We start from the raw sequence: 15,918 nt of genomic DNA, 5'->3' as shown, positions 1-15,918 counted from the left end.
TATCAATCAGACTGACAGTCTGTGACTTCTTCCTCCAGACGAGAGATCCAGGAGGCTGTGGGGTTGAAACCGCTGGGAGCTCCAGCTTCACAGCTGGCTATGGGGTCAGCTAAGGAGGGAGCGTCCAGGTCCCAGGGCTGGGGGGAAGAAGACAGAGGGAGGAGCGGGCATATAGAGGGCGTGGAGGAGGCGGGTCCCAGGCTGGACCGGGGGCGGGCCCGAAGCCCGAGAGCTCTGTTAAAACCGGGGTGGCCGCTCACGAGGCCGAGACGGGAACCCCCCGGGACAGAACTGGCTGAACTGACAGACGGACCGAATACCGACAGTCACCATGAGCCAGCCGCCAGCGTTTGACAAGCCTAAAGTGAGCGCAGGGAGCCGGGAGCCCGGGGTGGCTGGGTGAATGGGAGAGGGAGGGAACTGAGGACTGGGGAGCCCCAGGTCCCCACTGCCGGCCTCTGGAACCCTGTAGTTGCCACTCCTAGGGCCCCCTAGCTGCCACGGTCAGAGGGAGAGACTGGGGAAGAAACCACGAACTCCTCCCCCTGGTCGTGGCCCCCGCATTTGCATCCAGCGCTGGGATGGAGCTGTTGTTTGAACCCACGGCTGGGGTGGAGCCTAGGCTTTCTGGCGGGGATCATTCAGAACCATAAACCTTAGCTCTGGACCCATTACTTCGGAGACTGTTACAGTGGGGAGAAGCTTAGAACAGAGAACAGTCAGGGCTGGGAGGGACCTTAGAGCTGACACTGTCACAGCTGGAGAATGTTAGAACCGAGAGAGAACATTTGAGTGTTAACAGTGGAAGGGAAATTAGAGCAGACTGTCCTTTTCAGGAGAACGTTAGAACAAAGAGCATTGAATGTTCGGACTGGGAGGGACTTTAGAACAGAGAACACAGGGTAGGGTAGAACAAGCATGGGTTTTGTGTCAGAAGACTTGGGTTTGAAGCCCAGCTCTGCTCTCTACTACCCATATGGTTTGTGTAAGCCACAACTTTGCTGGGGCTCACTTTCCTCTTCTGTTAAATGTGTTGAATGAAGGTAATGGATTGCACGTCAAGAGTCCCTTTCGCCTCTGAGATCCATAGCCATGTATAAAGAATCTGAGTGCCGGATGAGTACTTAGAGCTTAAAATGTTAGAGCCAGAAGAGATGTCAAGGATCATCTAATCCAACCCCCTCATTTTACAGTTGGAGAAAGTGAGGTTCAGGGAGAAGAAATAATTTGACTAACATCAGTGAGGAGGATAGATCTCTTGATCTCTAGCCCCATGCTCTGTCTAGTAAACCACATGCCCTTCCAATATATATCCTATAGTAACTAAGAAGGAAGAACAAAGAGACAATCCTGTTGGTAAGACCAGAAAGCTGATTCCATCTCTTTACATGTAGGATGAAGCTAGAATGAAACCCTCAGAGGCAGATGGTGTATAGATTGCTGTGCCTGGAATCAGGAAGACCTGAATTCACATGTGATCTCAGACACTTATTAGCTGTGTGATCCTGGGCATTTACACAACCTGTTTGCCTCAACTGTAAAATAGTGCTAATAACAGCCCCTACCTCTCGGGATTGTTGTGAGAGTCAAATGAGATAATGTTTGTAAAAGTGCTTAGCAAGGGGCCTGGCACGTAGTGAAGAGGTTACCCAGAAAGGGGGTTAGGGTTGCTCTGGAGACCCCAAAATAGCAATACACCGGGTCCTGCTGAATGAATTCGACTCAAGTCTTCTCAGCCAAAGAAAAGTAAAATTTATTAAAAGTTCACTTGTATCGGGCACGGTAAGTCTGTAGTAGGTCATTCTATGGCACACTCACACTATGTGATATGAGATGGGGTCTTATATACAGAAGGTTGTGGGAGGAATCCAGGGGTGGTCTAGAGGAGGTGTATGGGGAGGGTCTTCAGGAGGAGTTAATGAGGTCAATGAGTGATTAAGGGTGGGAAGTTGCTGGAGGCTACCTGGAGCCAACTGACTATGGTGGATTGATATTTTTATAGGCTCCAGGGTGGGAAGTCTAGTAACAGGTTTGGGTCCAGCCACAAAGTAAGGCTTATGGCCTCATACAAATGCCTCATCAAATGGAATGAGATTTAATCAGAGTTCAAGGGGGGTTTCCAGAGCCTGTACCTCAAGGATTCTAGGAGAGCTCAAGGGGGCTCCCAGAGCCCATACCTCATCAATAGTAGGTGCTATTTAAAAGTTTACTTCCTTCATTTTCCTTTATAAGAATAAGGAGCCATGGCATGGACCTGCTTGATTGTACCCTTCCTTATCCAGTCTAGAATGGGAGTGAAAAATAGCTGAGTAAAGAATATGTCAGAGATCCCCAAGTTGAGTATTTCTCAGGAGTCATCAGACTTTGTAGTGGAATCATGAGATCTGCATTTTAGTTCCAGTTCTGCTAGGAACTCCTGCTGTTTCCTTAGGCAGGGATGTTTCCCTTTCTGTGCCTCAGTTTCCTCAGATGTAAAATGAAGCAGTTGGTCTGAATGGTCTTGCATGTCCCCTTCATCTCCAATTTTCTGTATCTTTCAATATAAAATGCTATAATACTGGGGCGTTCAAAGCCCCCATTTCAAGCCCTAGCTCTGCCATTGACTACATAACCTTGGTCAGATTATCTTACATTGATAAAACTAGTAAAACAAAGATAATAATCATTGTCCTCCCTATGCATCTCACAGAGTTGTTGCAAGGAGAGCACTTGGCGTTATAGAAATAGCAGCTGTTATGGTTCAGATACTTCTCTCTTGGTTTCAGTTTCCTTATTTGTAAAATGGTGGTAAAATACCTAAGGATCAAGTTTTAGAGTTGAAAGGAATTATAAAGGTCAATCCAATCCCTTTCATTTTATAGATGAGGAAACAGGCCCAGGGAAGTGATTTGGCCAAGGTCACACAATTGTGCCAGGGTGTGAATGATTCTTCAATCAATTGTATTTTTCCCTCTGTACCATGCTATCTTGTGAGAATCAAAACCAGACAGTATAGACCCTGGATGGGGAAAGTACTTGGAACAGTCTAAATGACGAAAGCACTTGAGCAATCAAATGTAGATTTGGAATAGCATGATAGTACTAGCAGAGGAAAATAGAAGATATTGGGAGGGTGGATCTTCCTAGTGCCTCAGGGCATGGAGGGGGAGTTCAGTCCAGAGGGACTTGTACTTTGATTAAGCCCCGGTCATAACAGGAAAGGTTTATGTTTCCAAATTGTGTTCAGCATTTTCTGCCAAGGGTTGTGGCCTGCCTGGCCAGAGATATTTGTATCTGGAGAAATACTCTATACCATGGACCAGAATCTGTGGAGTTAGTCTGAGCCAGGGGAAATTCTCAGCCCCATGTGTGGACAGGATCCAGATTTCAGCCAGATGGAAACTGATAGACATCTTTACCCCCCCTTGGGAGAATCAGGGTTGAGGCTGAGTGGGGCTAGTTCATTACCTTCCCAGGGCTGGGGGAGAGGGATGAGTGGCAGTCAGGGACACCTGAACCTTTCCGTCACTGGCATCATAAATTGTACCTTTATGTAAGGAGGAGGAGCAGACAGAATAAACAGCAGCTTATGAGGCATGATGTGACATGCCTACCTGAACTGCCTGCCTCGGTGCCTACCTCAGATTCCTCTCTTAAAATTTCATTTCTTTAGTTCTTGAAGGCCTTTGGGAGATCTATAAAATGCAATTATCTATTAGGCTACATAGGTAATGGAAAAACAAGCTATCAATAAACATTTTCAAAAGCAATTACCTCTGGGAGGAGGAATTTTTTTTGCCACCTTGTGGATTCTATATTCCAAAAGGTGGTATTTATTAATTGCCTACTGTATATATAGCTCTTTGTTTGCAGTCTAGTGAAAGATGAGAGGCAAACACTGATATCATATGGTAGTGTTTGTAATAGTTTGTAGCTAAGTGCAATGGAAAGCTATAAGAAAAGTATTAAGTGAAGTCTTAGGGGGAGGTCATCATAGGAGATCAAGGCAGCTTTCCTGGAGGAGGCGGCGTTTGTACTGGTTTGGAAAGGATATGTAGAATTTCAATAAGCGAAGATGGAGAAGGAGGACATTCCAGGCACAGAAACCAGTCTGGGCAAAGAGGAAGAACTGAGAAAACAGAACACAGGATATGTGCAAAGAATAGAAAGTTATATACCGTTTGACTGGAATGTAGAACAAATTAAGGGACATGTGAGATAAAACTTGGCATTTGAACAGAGCAATTTGAACTTTTCTCATGAGCAGCAGAGAGCCATCAATGATTTCTGAGCAGGGAAATGACATGACAAGATCTATGCATATTGGCTGTGGTTCAACGGATATGAGGGTGAGGTTGGGGGTGCTTATGGGTATGAGAGTATAGGTGAAAGGAACGGCTAGGAGGCTATTGCATTTCTGAATTATGCTCTGCATGTGCATGTATATATACACATATGTCTATCTGTGTTGTCATGATATCACATCAATGACTACATTTGGGGCTATTGGACAGCCCAGGTGTATATGATCTGTTTCCCTCCAATGGGAGACAAAATCCAGAAAGAGAAACCTGATTGCAGAAAAAAGAAGGTAGAAGCTTGACTGAGTAGTCCTGAGTCACTGGTGGGTACTCTGTATGTGTGTGTGTGTGTGTGTGTGTGTGTGTGTGTGTGTGTGTGTGTGTGTGCAGGGTGAGTGGGGAGGGTAGCATCGGAAGGCAATTTAGACTCTCAAGATGGGGAACTCTTTTAATTTAGTTGACTATTACTCCTACCCTGGTGCTTGACTACACTTCAGAGAACATAGAGAAGCAGAACACAAGGTCTAGTTGGGAGGACAAGACTGTAAAATGAGGGAGTTGGACTAGATAGTTTCTTCTAGCACTGACTTTCTCCATTCCAAGGTCTTTCCAGCTCTGAAATCTACTGAGGCAGCTAAGTTGTGCAGCAGGTAGAATGCTGGGTCTGGAGTCAAGAAGACCTGAGTTCAAATCTAGCCCCAAACATTTGCTAGGCAAGTTACTTAACTTCTGTTTGCCTCAATTTCTTCAACTGTAGAAGGAAGATCATACAGTAGGTACTATATAAATGCTTATTTCCTTCCCTGTTACATCACATTCAGGGATCATTGTAAAAGAGCTATGGAGAAGTGTGGCAGAGTGTGTAGAGATGTGTCTTCAAAGCTAGGAAGATCTGTATCTGTATTCAGTACTGACTATGTGACCCTGGACAGATACCTTAACTTCTCAAAGTCTTAGGTAATTCTTCTAAGACACACCTGTTCTGGTAAACAGTCTCCTTACCCAGGAATTCTCTATATCAGTGAAATCACAGGTCCAACCCTATGTCTATGTAAATGTCTGCAGTGATGATGATAGATTGATGATATGTATTCACTATAATTGAAATAGGCCACAGTGAATAGAGCACTGGGCACGGAGTCAGGAAAACTCATCTTCCCGAGTTCAAATCTAGCCTCAGACACTAGTTGTGTGACCTTGGACAAGGTCCTTAACCCTTTTTGCCTCAATTTCCTCATCTGTAAAATGAGCTAGAGAAGGAAATGGCAAACCACTCTAATATCTTTGCCAAGAAAACCCCCAAATGGGGTCATCAAGAGTCAGACATGACTGAAACAAATGAATAACAATAAATAAATGAAATGCTTAATAGTTAAAAGTAGCCTGTGACTTACAGCTTCATATCAGCATGGTAGTTGAACCACCTTTGAAATGGCTCCAGCCTATCAACCAAGCCACATTTCATTCCATTCCTCTTTGTTCTGTTTTCAACTTGTCCTTTCTTCTGTCCCTTCTGGGAGACCATCCTCTTTGCCTTGAACCCAAGTACAGTGCACTTAATGTACTTGGTGCTAAGAATGCAAAGATGAAAAATAGTCCCTGCCTTCAGGGAGTTTAAAATCTATTAGAAAACTAATAGCCCACAATTAAGTGTTACAAGGCATATAGTGACCAGATTTATAAGATTAAATTTAAGAAGTGCTCTGCAAACCTTGAAGCACTGGTTATCAATAGAGCCTTACAAGGGGTGGTCTGTTAAATTCTTTTCCTCTTCTAAAACTGAGCTAAGGTGACATGTCCTCTGTAAAAGGGGCAGCATGGTCTAGTGGAAAGAGGCTTGGACTGGGAATCTGGAAGCCTGGTTTTGAGTCTCAGCTCTGCTACTGACTTTAGCTATGTGACCTTGGACTAGTCATTCTCCCCTTGATGGACCTCAGTTTCCCCATCTGAAATGAGAAGATTGGACTAATCTTGATCTCCAAGTCCTCTTCTAGCTCTAAATTCTATGATCCTAGAAACCTTCCCTGACTCTGCTCCACCTACAAGTAATTTCTCTTCTCACAGTTCCCTAGAATGCTTTGTGTGTTTTGCTCTAAAGTAAGGAAGAAAGGAAACAGCATTTATCAAAATCCTTTGACGTGCCAGGCTCTGTGCTAAGCACTTTACAAAAATGATCTCATTTGATCCTCCCCAACAACCTTGGGAGGTAGATGCTATTACTATTCCTATTTTACACTTGAGAAAACCGAGGCAGGCCAAGGTTAAATGATTTTACAGCTAGTAAATGTCTGAGGCTGGATTTGAACTCAGGTTTTCATGACCCTGGCCAGACCCAGCATTCTATCTACTGTATCACCTAGCTTACTTTTAGTATCTTTAATACTAAGAATTGCTTATATCTATGTAAAACTTCAGAATAGAGTTTTTGCTTTTATTTTTTGGAGGGCAATTGGGGTTAAGTGACTTGCCCAAAGTCACAAGGCTAGTAAATGTGTCAAGTGTCTGAGGCTGGATTTGAACTCAGGTCCTCCTGACTTCAGGGTGCAGTGCTCTATTCATTGTGCCACCTAGCTGCTCCCAGAATACAGTTTTTGATTTGTGATTTAATTAGCATAAGAAACTACTGGGTGAGGAAACGCTTATCAATTCAGGGCAGCATGTCCTAGTCTTAGAGAGGCACACAGATCAATGACTCGCCTAAGGTCACTTAAACAGTATTTATTAGGGACAGGATTAGAACCTAGATCTCCACTTTGCCACACTGCCTTTCATTTGCTATACTTTAAGGTTTGAGAGCCTTTAGACACAGTAACTTGCTATTTCGTTACAATCTACCTTACTGGTGTACATGTTGTGTTTTCCCATTAGATGGGAAAACTTGCTTCTTGAAAGCAAGGACTGGTCATCTTTGCATCCCCAGCACTGAGCACATTAAGCACATAGTCAGGGCCCTAATAAATGTTTGGTGAGTTGAATTTGTCTTCTGAAAACAGTCATGTGTGCTGCAGTCAGGGAAGCCCTCTAAGGAGGTGTCCCGAAGGGGGACTGTCCTCCAAAGCTATTCTTTCCCTCTTAATAGTCTACACCCCTCATGCCTCCTGCCCAGCTACTGTCCCCACAAGGGACCACCAGGGGACCCTCAGCCAGCTCTGGACTTCTCCCAGTCCCTGGCGCTAGACCAACGTATTGTTTGCAGAAAATGGGATCAGGAAGACAAGAGGATATCTGGCCAGTAAAGAACAACATCTTGGCCTATCTGGACTGGACCTGGGCTTGGGGGTGATCCCAGAGGCAGGTCAGGAATCCTCAGGGCTTAGCTCAACTCCAGGGATTTGTCTGCCTTGTGACCTCTACTAGCTAATGTCATTTGGAAAGTGGTCCTGGGTAATCAACTTCTGGCAAGCCTCCTTGTCCTAGGATTTGGAGCTGGAAGGGACCCTATAAACTGACTCCCTCGTTTTACAGATGAGCAAACTTGCTCCCATCCAGAGGAAGGGGGTGTCATATGGGCAAAGTGGCAGAGGCTGGGTTTGACCCCAGGTCTCCTCCAAATATCTTTTCCTCACAGGCTGCTACCTCCTGTGATCTAATTCAGTAGAGCTAGTGGGGTTCCCATGATGAACCATTGAACTCTACCTCCCTGGAAAACCCTTGGGTGACAGATCAATCCTCAGAAGAAATGATTACTCTTCCTAGGCTGGGTGGTCTGGCCAAGGAGGGAGACACACCACACACACACACACACACACACACACACACACACACACACAACTGGAGATGAGTAGGTAGTTTAATTCAGTGGAAAGACTACTGGTCCAGAGTTCAGAAACTTACTCCCTTGCATAAGACCTTTCCTCTTTTTGAACCTCAATTTTCTTCTTGGAAAACAAGGTGATGGAACTAGATGGTTACAAGATCCTTCCAGCTCCACCTAGGGCTCTGTGGGGTTTGGGGAGAACCTCACCTGCCACCAAGACTCAGAGAGGAAGAAGCTATGAGGAAGGAGGAAGAGATTCCCTACATTCTGCCCTAAGCACTAAAGGCCTCCCCAGGACGTCACACTACAGGTCAGAGTGTCTAGAGCCCAGAGCTCTTCTGATTCTTCTGGCAAATGACTGATTCACTGCCCACCCACTGCCCCTACTCATTAGGTACATGTCACATTATCCTCTGTGATACAACATGGTGTCATGGAAAGAACTTGGATTTGGCATCAGAAGACCTGGAATCTTGTCATAGATCTTGTCATGGGTTCTCATCATAGACTGCCTACTTCCTCCTACCTGTCTGCTCTTAGGTTACTTTCCTTCTCTTTCCTCATTTGCAAAATGAGGGGGTTGGCCTAGGATCTGCCAGGGAAACTAGAGTATTTCAGAATGGCAGGTTAGGGGACCAACCACCCAAACCTGAATCTGAAATGAAAGGGTGTGTGTTACCCAGGCTTCAGGGAGGAGAGGGAAGCAGGACGGGGGCATCATCTGCTCCCTCCCTTAGAATTCCAACTCTGAGGGACAAGTATCCTCCCCAGGGGGAGGGAGCAAACCCAGAGGACCTTCCTGCAGGTGGTGGCTGGCAGGGAACCAGGCCAGCTGCTCTTGAGTCACGGCCACCCCAGATGCGGCTGTGCCCCAGCTAGTTAAACAGTGCCTAGACTGAGAAGCCAAAGAGATGGGGATCCCCAGCTGTATCTGGGCATTGACTCAAGTGACTAGCTGTCCTTGCCAGTACTTTCCCCCATCTTCTCCAGGGTCCAACTTCCCTCTGCTTATCTGTAAGGTTCCCAATGCCCTCAGACTTCCTTCCTCTTTTACATTCCCTGTCCTGGGACAGTGCCCAGTGGGCAGGGTGCCCTCTTGACTGAGGGAGCTTCTATATTCAAGGTTCCCTATAGCCATGTTTCCTGTCAGTGTCTGGCTCTCTTGCCCTTATCCCCGGATTCCTAGGAAAAATTCCTTTTTAGTAGTTATCACTTACCCCTGGGGATGATATTATGTGGGTGCTCCTGGGAGGCTAACCTGGTGATGGAAAATTTGGAAATAGGGGCGGCCAGGTGGCTCAGCAAGTAAGAGCACTGGCTCGAGTGTAGGGATGACCTGGGGATCAAATCCAGGCTCTGATACTTAGCACCACACCCAGAAATAACTGGTCGGGTAACCTTGAGCAAGTTACTTAACCCCATTGCTAAAAAAAAAAAAAGATTTGGAAAAGACTGTAGTCACTGAGTCTCCTGGACCCTTATCTTGGCCCATTGCTCAGGTCCTTTAAGAAAAAAAGGCACACTACATTCCAACCCCCGTTTTAGGTTCTGATGAAACCTCACTTTAGAGCTCTACTCCTGAAACATTTTATGTGACTCAAAGTTTTTGTAAATGGGGTTTTAGATGGAGTTATCTAGCTGAAAGAGATCTCAGAGGTCCTTTCTTCCACATTCCTCATTCGATGGAAAAGGAAAACAAGCTCAAAGGGAAATGACTTGTCCAAAGTCACGTAGCGTTAATGGCAGGGCTAGGACTTTGACTCAGGCCTCCTGACTCCCAACCCTGAGCTCTTCCAACCACAGTAGAAATCTTGCTATTAGAGGAAGCATTTTGATGTCCATCCTGCCTTACTCTTGTATGCTGGATCTTTGTATTTGCTTAGAGCAGCTCCTGCTCTGGGATTCCTGTGGCTGCTAGAGACCAGGAAGTAGATTGGGTTAAATTGCTGTACTCACTGTTACTCTGCCTGCAGGCGTTGACCATTCCATGCCCCCAGTGAGGCTGTGTAGCTAGAAAGTTCCTAGTTGCATGCATTGGGGGTGGGGACAAATGATGGTAGGAGGGAGTTATGTTTTCCTTTTCCTGTCCTTGAGGCCAGGAACTGTCTTTAACCATGATGGCTACTGTGTCATGGAACAGGTCTAACCAGCTCATCAGCTGCTAAGCTGGTGCTCCTTTAGTCTCAGTGGTGAGCCTGGCTTTGTACTGGACCATCCCTATTCTTTCATCCTAGCCCCTTCTTACTGTGACCTCTCATGCACCTTTGAAGTGGCTTGATGGAATTGGAGATTCATTTGGGGGGGGTGCAGCAAGGCTTAGCTTGAGGGAAGGGGGTATAGACTTCGAACAGGGGAACTATAATTGATTGAGTCAGCTGGAGATTGACCTTGTAATACTTTCCTCATGAACCCAGAGAACCCATGGAGCCATATCAGGGAGGACAATAAATAAGGAATCCTATGGATCTCTTCAAGTACATACATATCCTTTTAACTCTAATTAACCAAAATAAGCTTATTTAAATTCTCCTGCCTTCCCAGGTGACATTTTAGTGAATCTGGTGAACTCATTGTTCTAAGGTATTAATGACTGTTGGAAGGAACTCTCCAGGGTCCTCATTCCTTGGGTATTCCACTGCTGATTCCTTCACCCCCTCACTTTCCCCTTCAATTGCAACCATTCATTCATTCAACAAGTATTTATTAAGTGCATATTATATTCCAGGCACAATAAACCAGCATTTATTAAGTGCATATTGCATTCCAGGCATGATAAACCAGAATTATTAAGTGCATTTTATATTCTAGGCACTGTGGAACTAGAAAGATAGATAAAAATGAAACACTCCTTACCCTCAAGGAGCTTATATCATGGTGAAATGACAGACGCACAATTCTGTAAGTTAGGAATAGATTTCCTTCGTGATGAACCATTATTCTAAGAAGGGTCTATACTATTTTGAGAAGTGTTCATCCAGAAGGTTTCAAGGCACACAAAAGAGATTAGGAACTGCTGGGCTAAATGAGCCCCAAGGTCCCTAATTCTCTGATTCTTGAAAGCCTTCCCTGACTCCCTGCCCCCTGGAAGTTTTTTCTCTCCTCAGGTACTTTGGGAACTTTGTCTGGGCCTCTCCTTTGTCCCCAAGTAATACTAAGAATAGTTCATGTTCATATGATACTTCAGGATAGAGACTAGACCTGGGATTTCATTGGAATAGGAAACATGAGGGTGAAGAAATTCCCTTTGCCGAAGCAAGTCAGCAGCTTCTTTTGTTGTTGCTGTTGTTTTGGGTTTTTTTTTTCCATTTTTCAATTGCTTTATTAACTTCTGATTTACATCATTCGTTTCCGCCAGATTTTGAGTTACACATTTTCTCCCCATTTTTCCCCTACCCACCACCCCAGAATAGCAGTCCCACAGGATATCCCCTCCTCCAATCTGCTCTCTCCCATATCTTCTCCCATACCCCTTTCGACTTTTCCAGTAGGGCATGGTGGATCTCTATGCTCTAGTGCCTGTATATCTTATCTCCCAATTACATGTAAAATAGTATTAATAATAGTACATATATATGTATATATATATATATATATTTTTAACATTTGATTTTAAAATTTTGAATTCCAGATTCATTCCCTTCCTCCTTTGTCACTCACCCTTACTGGGAAGATAAGCAGTTCAGTATAGGTTATACATGTGTAGCTAATGCAAAACAGTAACATAGTAGATATTTTGTAAAAGACTGACTGTATTTCCCTCCCTCCTATCCCAAGGTCAGCAACTTCTATTCTCTAAGTGCTGCCCAGAGCACTAGGAGTCTTAAGGCACTTGACCAGGGTAAAACAGCAAGTAGGATGTATCTGTTGGCTGGACTGGAACACAGGTCTTCTGCCTCTGTGGCCAGCTCTCCATTCATGCCACCCAAAGAAGTTAATATAGAGGGAAGTAGCAGTAGAGAGTAAGGACTGTTATAGGAAGTAATTCTTGACCTGAGCCTTGAAGGAAGTGAAGAATTCTTTTGTTATTATTCATAACAATTCATACATGTATAGCAGTCTAATATTTATGCAGCATTTTCCTCTGATACATCCTGACTGTGTAACCCTGGGCAAATCACTTTATTTTTCCAAGCTCTTGGCAACTCCAACTCCTTGCAAGTTGAACAGAACATGACAATCTGTATTAGTAAAGGGAATTTCCTCATGCTGGAGTTCCCCATATCAGTGAAATCAGATTCTCAGCCCCTATCCCTACCCTATTTTATTCACAACAAATTCTGTAATGTATCAGATAAGGAAACAGCTTGAGAGAAGTTAAGTGATTTTTTTCCCCTGGTCAGAGCTACAAAGATGCATAGGTGAAGGTTCAAGCTTCCATGCCCCACAGTGTGGAATGAGTTTGCTGCCACTCCCCAAGCTTTCAGGTGGGTAGACTTTTTTGAGACCTAGAGGCAAATCCAGAATACTGATTTTTGATGGGGATGATGGGAGAGACTAGGGATTCTTGCCACCTTTTTTTCTCTCCCTTACCCCTTTGCTTGCCTTCTTGATATCCCTAGCATGCCTCCTGGCACAGTGGGCCTCCAGACTTCTCACTATCTTGGCCACTTACAGTTCTTTCTCTCTTGTAGGTAGAGCTTCATGTCCATCTGGATGGAGCCATCAAACCTGAGACCATCTTGTACTATGCTGAGTAAGTTTGTGAAAGGGGATGGGGGACTGATTTCATCTGCTGGTGGGAGGGAGTAAGACAAGAATTTATGCCTTCACACCTCAGCTGACTGTCAAGGGGCCTGTATGTTCTGATAATTAGTATCTCCTCCCTGAATTTACTTTTATCTTATATGAGATAGAGGGTGGACCAGTGATTCCATTGATAGAGGGAACTTGGCAGATTAGGAAACTATTCGTGGAGTTTGGCACCTTCTTCTGAAACTCTCAGAGAGCTGCCAGGAACATGGAAAGTTAAGTGACTTTGCAAAGGATGAACAATCGGTATGTCCCTGAGGTGAGATCTGAGCCACCTTGTTCACTTATTCTGATGTCCACTTGGGGTGGAGAGTGAATGCAAAAAATGTAAAATGTAAAAACAAAATGTTAAAAATTTAAAACCATTCTGAGGTGGGGCCCAGGGTGTCTTGTGAATGAGTGCTGAAATCAAAGGAGCTAAAAGGAGTTAGGGAACCTGTTGCTGGGAGAGAGCATTAGGCTTGGGAGGCAATACAACCTGCAAGGAATACCAGATTTCTGATCATTGTCTACTGAAGCCTTTTTCTCCAAAGCCCCCATTCCTTTGGGTCAGCTTTGATATTGATCCCTTACCACCTCCTTCCCCTTCTGCCATGTAGGCATAGTCAGGGGCTGGTACCATCAGGCTCCTGAGTCCCTGGGATTGTATGGGACAGCCTTGGTAGAAAAGGTTCAGGTACAGCTTTGCAACATTTCTTGATTCCAAGGCCTCTGGGTCATTGAGTGAAGTGAAAAATGTCCAAAGCCCAACAGTAATCAGACAGGGCCACCAAAGCAGGGAAATAATTCACTTTTCCTGGCATAGGAATGTATTGTAGTGTCCTAAGTCTGAGACAGGGAGTGTATCTCCTGAGACAGGAAGTATTATCTTACAAATAGAAAAACCAGCTCAGAGAGCCTAAATACGTCCCATTGTGGGGTTACACAGCAAGTTATGTAGGCTCAGCTCAGACTAGGACCACTTACTGAGTTTACTGTTCCTCAAAGGAATCATGGGCTATGACTTCAAGTATCTTAAATGTGACTTGAAACCAGAGTAAGGTTTCAAAGGGCAGTGGCTGGTAACTGCCAGATTTACCCACCCAGCCCAGATAGGAAGGAGCCTTTCAGGGAGGAAGGGCTGGGTTGTCTCAGTTTATCCTTAACCCATCCACTCTAAGCAACAAGATGGACTGGTCTTAATCAGGTCATTAGCAGCAGCTATGAGGAAGGGAGATGGGACCAAAAGGGAAGGAAACGCCTTTAAGAGGGTCAAGTAAGATAGAGAACCCTCATTAAGGGGATAAGAAAAGTCTAGAATACTCTTTATGGAGATAAGAAAAATATTAAGACCTTGGATGTGGAGGAAGGAAAGGGAACTGCCTGCTATCTTGGGGTTTCCCTTAGAATATTAATTGATTTATTTCTTTTTAAGTTTCCCTCATTAGATGGGGTGGAGAGTAATCTGAATTTGAAGCCAGCCAGCTCAGAGTTAAGGAGTGGCTGGTTATTAAGGGTCACAATAACATTGTTTTTCTGGAATCCGAGGAAGGGAAGCAAAGCTTGGGGCATGATCTCATAACAGGTCAGATAAAGAGGAGTTTTGGTGGTTAGGGAGGCAGATGAGGTTTGGAGAGGCCTTTGGCAGTCAAAAGTAGCTAAAAACCAGGTATGTCAGTAAGCTTTGAGGAAACACAATTCAGATGCCAAGAGAAAGAAAAATCCCATATATATCAAAATATTCATAACAGCACTTTTTATGTATTCAATCTGAATGGGATATTCTCTCCCCTCTTCCCTTTGGGTTTGGAATGGCCAAGCTATCCCTGCGATCTTTAAGAGAGACAACATTGGGTAGTGGAAAGAACCCTGTACTTAGATTCTGGAGAGGCCTGTGTCTGAATCTTACTTACTGAACTGAATTCTGGTGTATACTTTCTGTGTGATCCTGGGTAAGTCACTTAGCTTCTCTGGGCCTCAGTTTCTCCACCTGTAACATGAAGATAATGATTATGTACACTGAAGTACCAGTAAGACATAGTGGATAGGAGTCAGGCCCTGGGGTCAGGAAAATCTAAATTCACATCTCTTCTCAAATACTTTCTAGCTGTCTTTGACTATGGACAAATAATTTAACCTGTCTGGACCTCAGTTTCCTCAACTGTAAAATGATGCCTGCTAACTTGAGGTGCTATATCCTATAACTTCAATATGTAGCTTACACTTATGGGTTTTTTTTTCCCTCTCTTGACAAACCACCACTAGTCTGTCTTTAGTTTTTTCATCAAAAAATAAAACTTTACTAACTTTCCTTATTTGCTTAAAAAATAACCTTTATTTAAAAAATAATAATTATGTATAAGATGTGACCAGGTTATTTTGAAAGTATTCCTCTTAGTAGGAACACTTTGCTTTTTAATTCTGGGTATGGACAGAACTTAATATTAGCACAACTACTTAAGCAATCTTGAGTTCTTGTAACCAGTATGGCATTTTTTGATGAAGTTTGTTGCCATCCTAATTCAAAGGATAGTAATAATTTCTAAAAGGAAATACATTAGAGATTTCTTCAGTAAGATCATATATGGACTGGAGATCCTCTGGGGTTCGTTTTACCTCTAGATTTGAGATCTAGATGAATGTAGACAGGGAGAGAACAGGCCATGGAGAGGGGAAAGCATTGGCTTGAGTCCTGGTCCTGTTACTTTCTCTTTTTTTTTTTAAAGCAATTGGGGTTAAGTAACTTGCTCAAGGTTACACGGCCAGTTATTTTTGTGTGGCTGCCAAGTATCTGAGGTCCGAACTGATCCCAGGTCTCCTGATGCTGGGGCTGGAGCTCTTACTCACTGCGCCACGGGGCCACCCCAGCCTGCTACTTTCTTTTTAATTTGGGATTATTCAGTTTCTGGGCCTCAGTTCCCTCATCTGTAAAATGAGGGTTGGGGTAAATGATCTCTCTAGTCCTTTCCAGATCGACTTCTTTTGAGTCTATGCCATTTAAGGCAAGCATGGGTCTAGAAAGAGGGGAATATATATAGAAGGAGAAAAGGGGAAGAAAAATGTCAGCCTGGAGCTGGACTTGGAGAAACAAACAGAAACAGAGGTCACTGGTGGGGGAGGGCAGTTTATGCTAAGGGGATTTGGAAAAGGGAA

General features: G+C 44.2%; 1 protein-coding gene across 1 annotated transcript in view; it reads left to right on the top strand.

Moving 5' to 3' along the window:
• Nucleotides 1-206: 206 nt before the first annotated feature.
• The window catches only part of ADA (adenosine deaminase), a 30,337-nt gene continuing 14,625 nt past the window's right edge, over nt 207-15,918 (top strand). Inside the window, exons 1-2 of the mRNA XM_069071824.1 lie at nt 207-364; nt 12,669-12,730. Coding sequence (XP_068927925.1) covers nt 332-364; nt 12,669-12,730 — 95 coding nt within the window. The 5' untranslated portion in view covers nt 207-331. The remainder of the gene's footprint in view (nt 365-12,668; nt 12,731-15,918) is intronic.

This window comes from Petaurus breviceps, unplaced genomic scaffold (assembly GCF_028583685.1).
Source record: "Petaurus breviceps papuanus isolate PSGF00001 unplaced genomic scaffold, PetGlider_PUasm1.0 90845, whole genome shotgun sequence".
In the NCBI taxonomy this organism is placed as follows: domain Eukaryota; kingdom Metazoa; phylum Chordata; class Mammalia; order Diprotodontia; family Petauridae; genus Petaurus; species Petaurus breviceps.
This window is presented reverse-complemented; position numbering and strand designations above follow the sequence as displayed.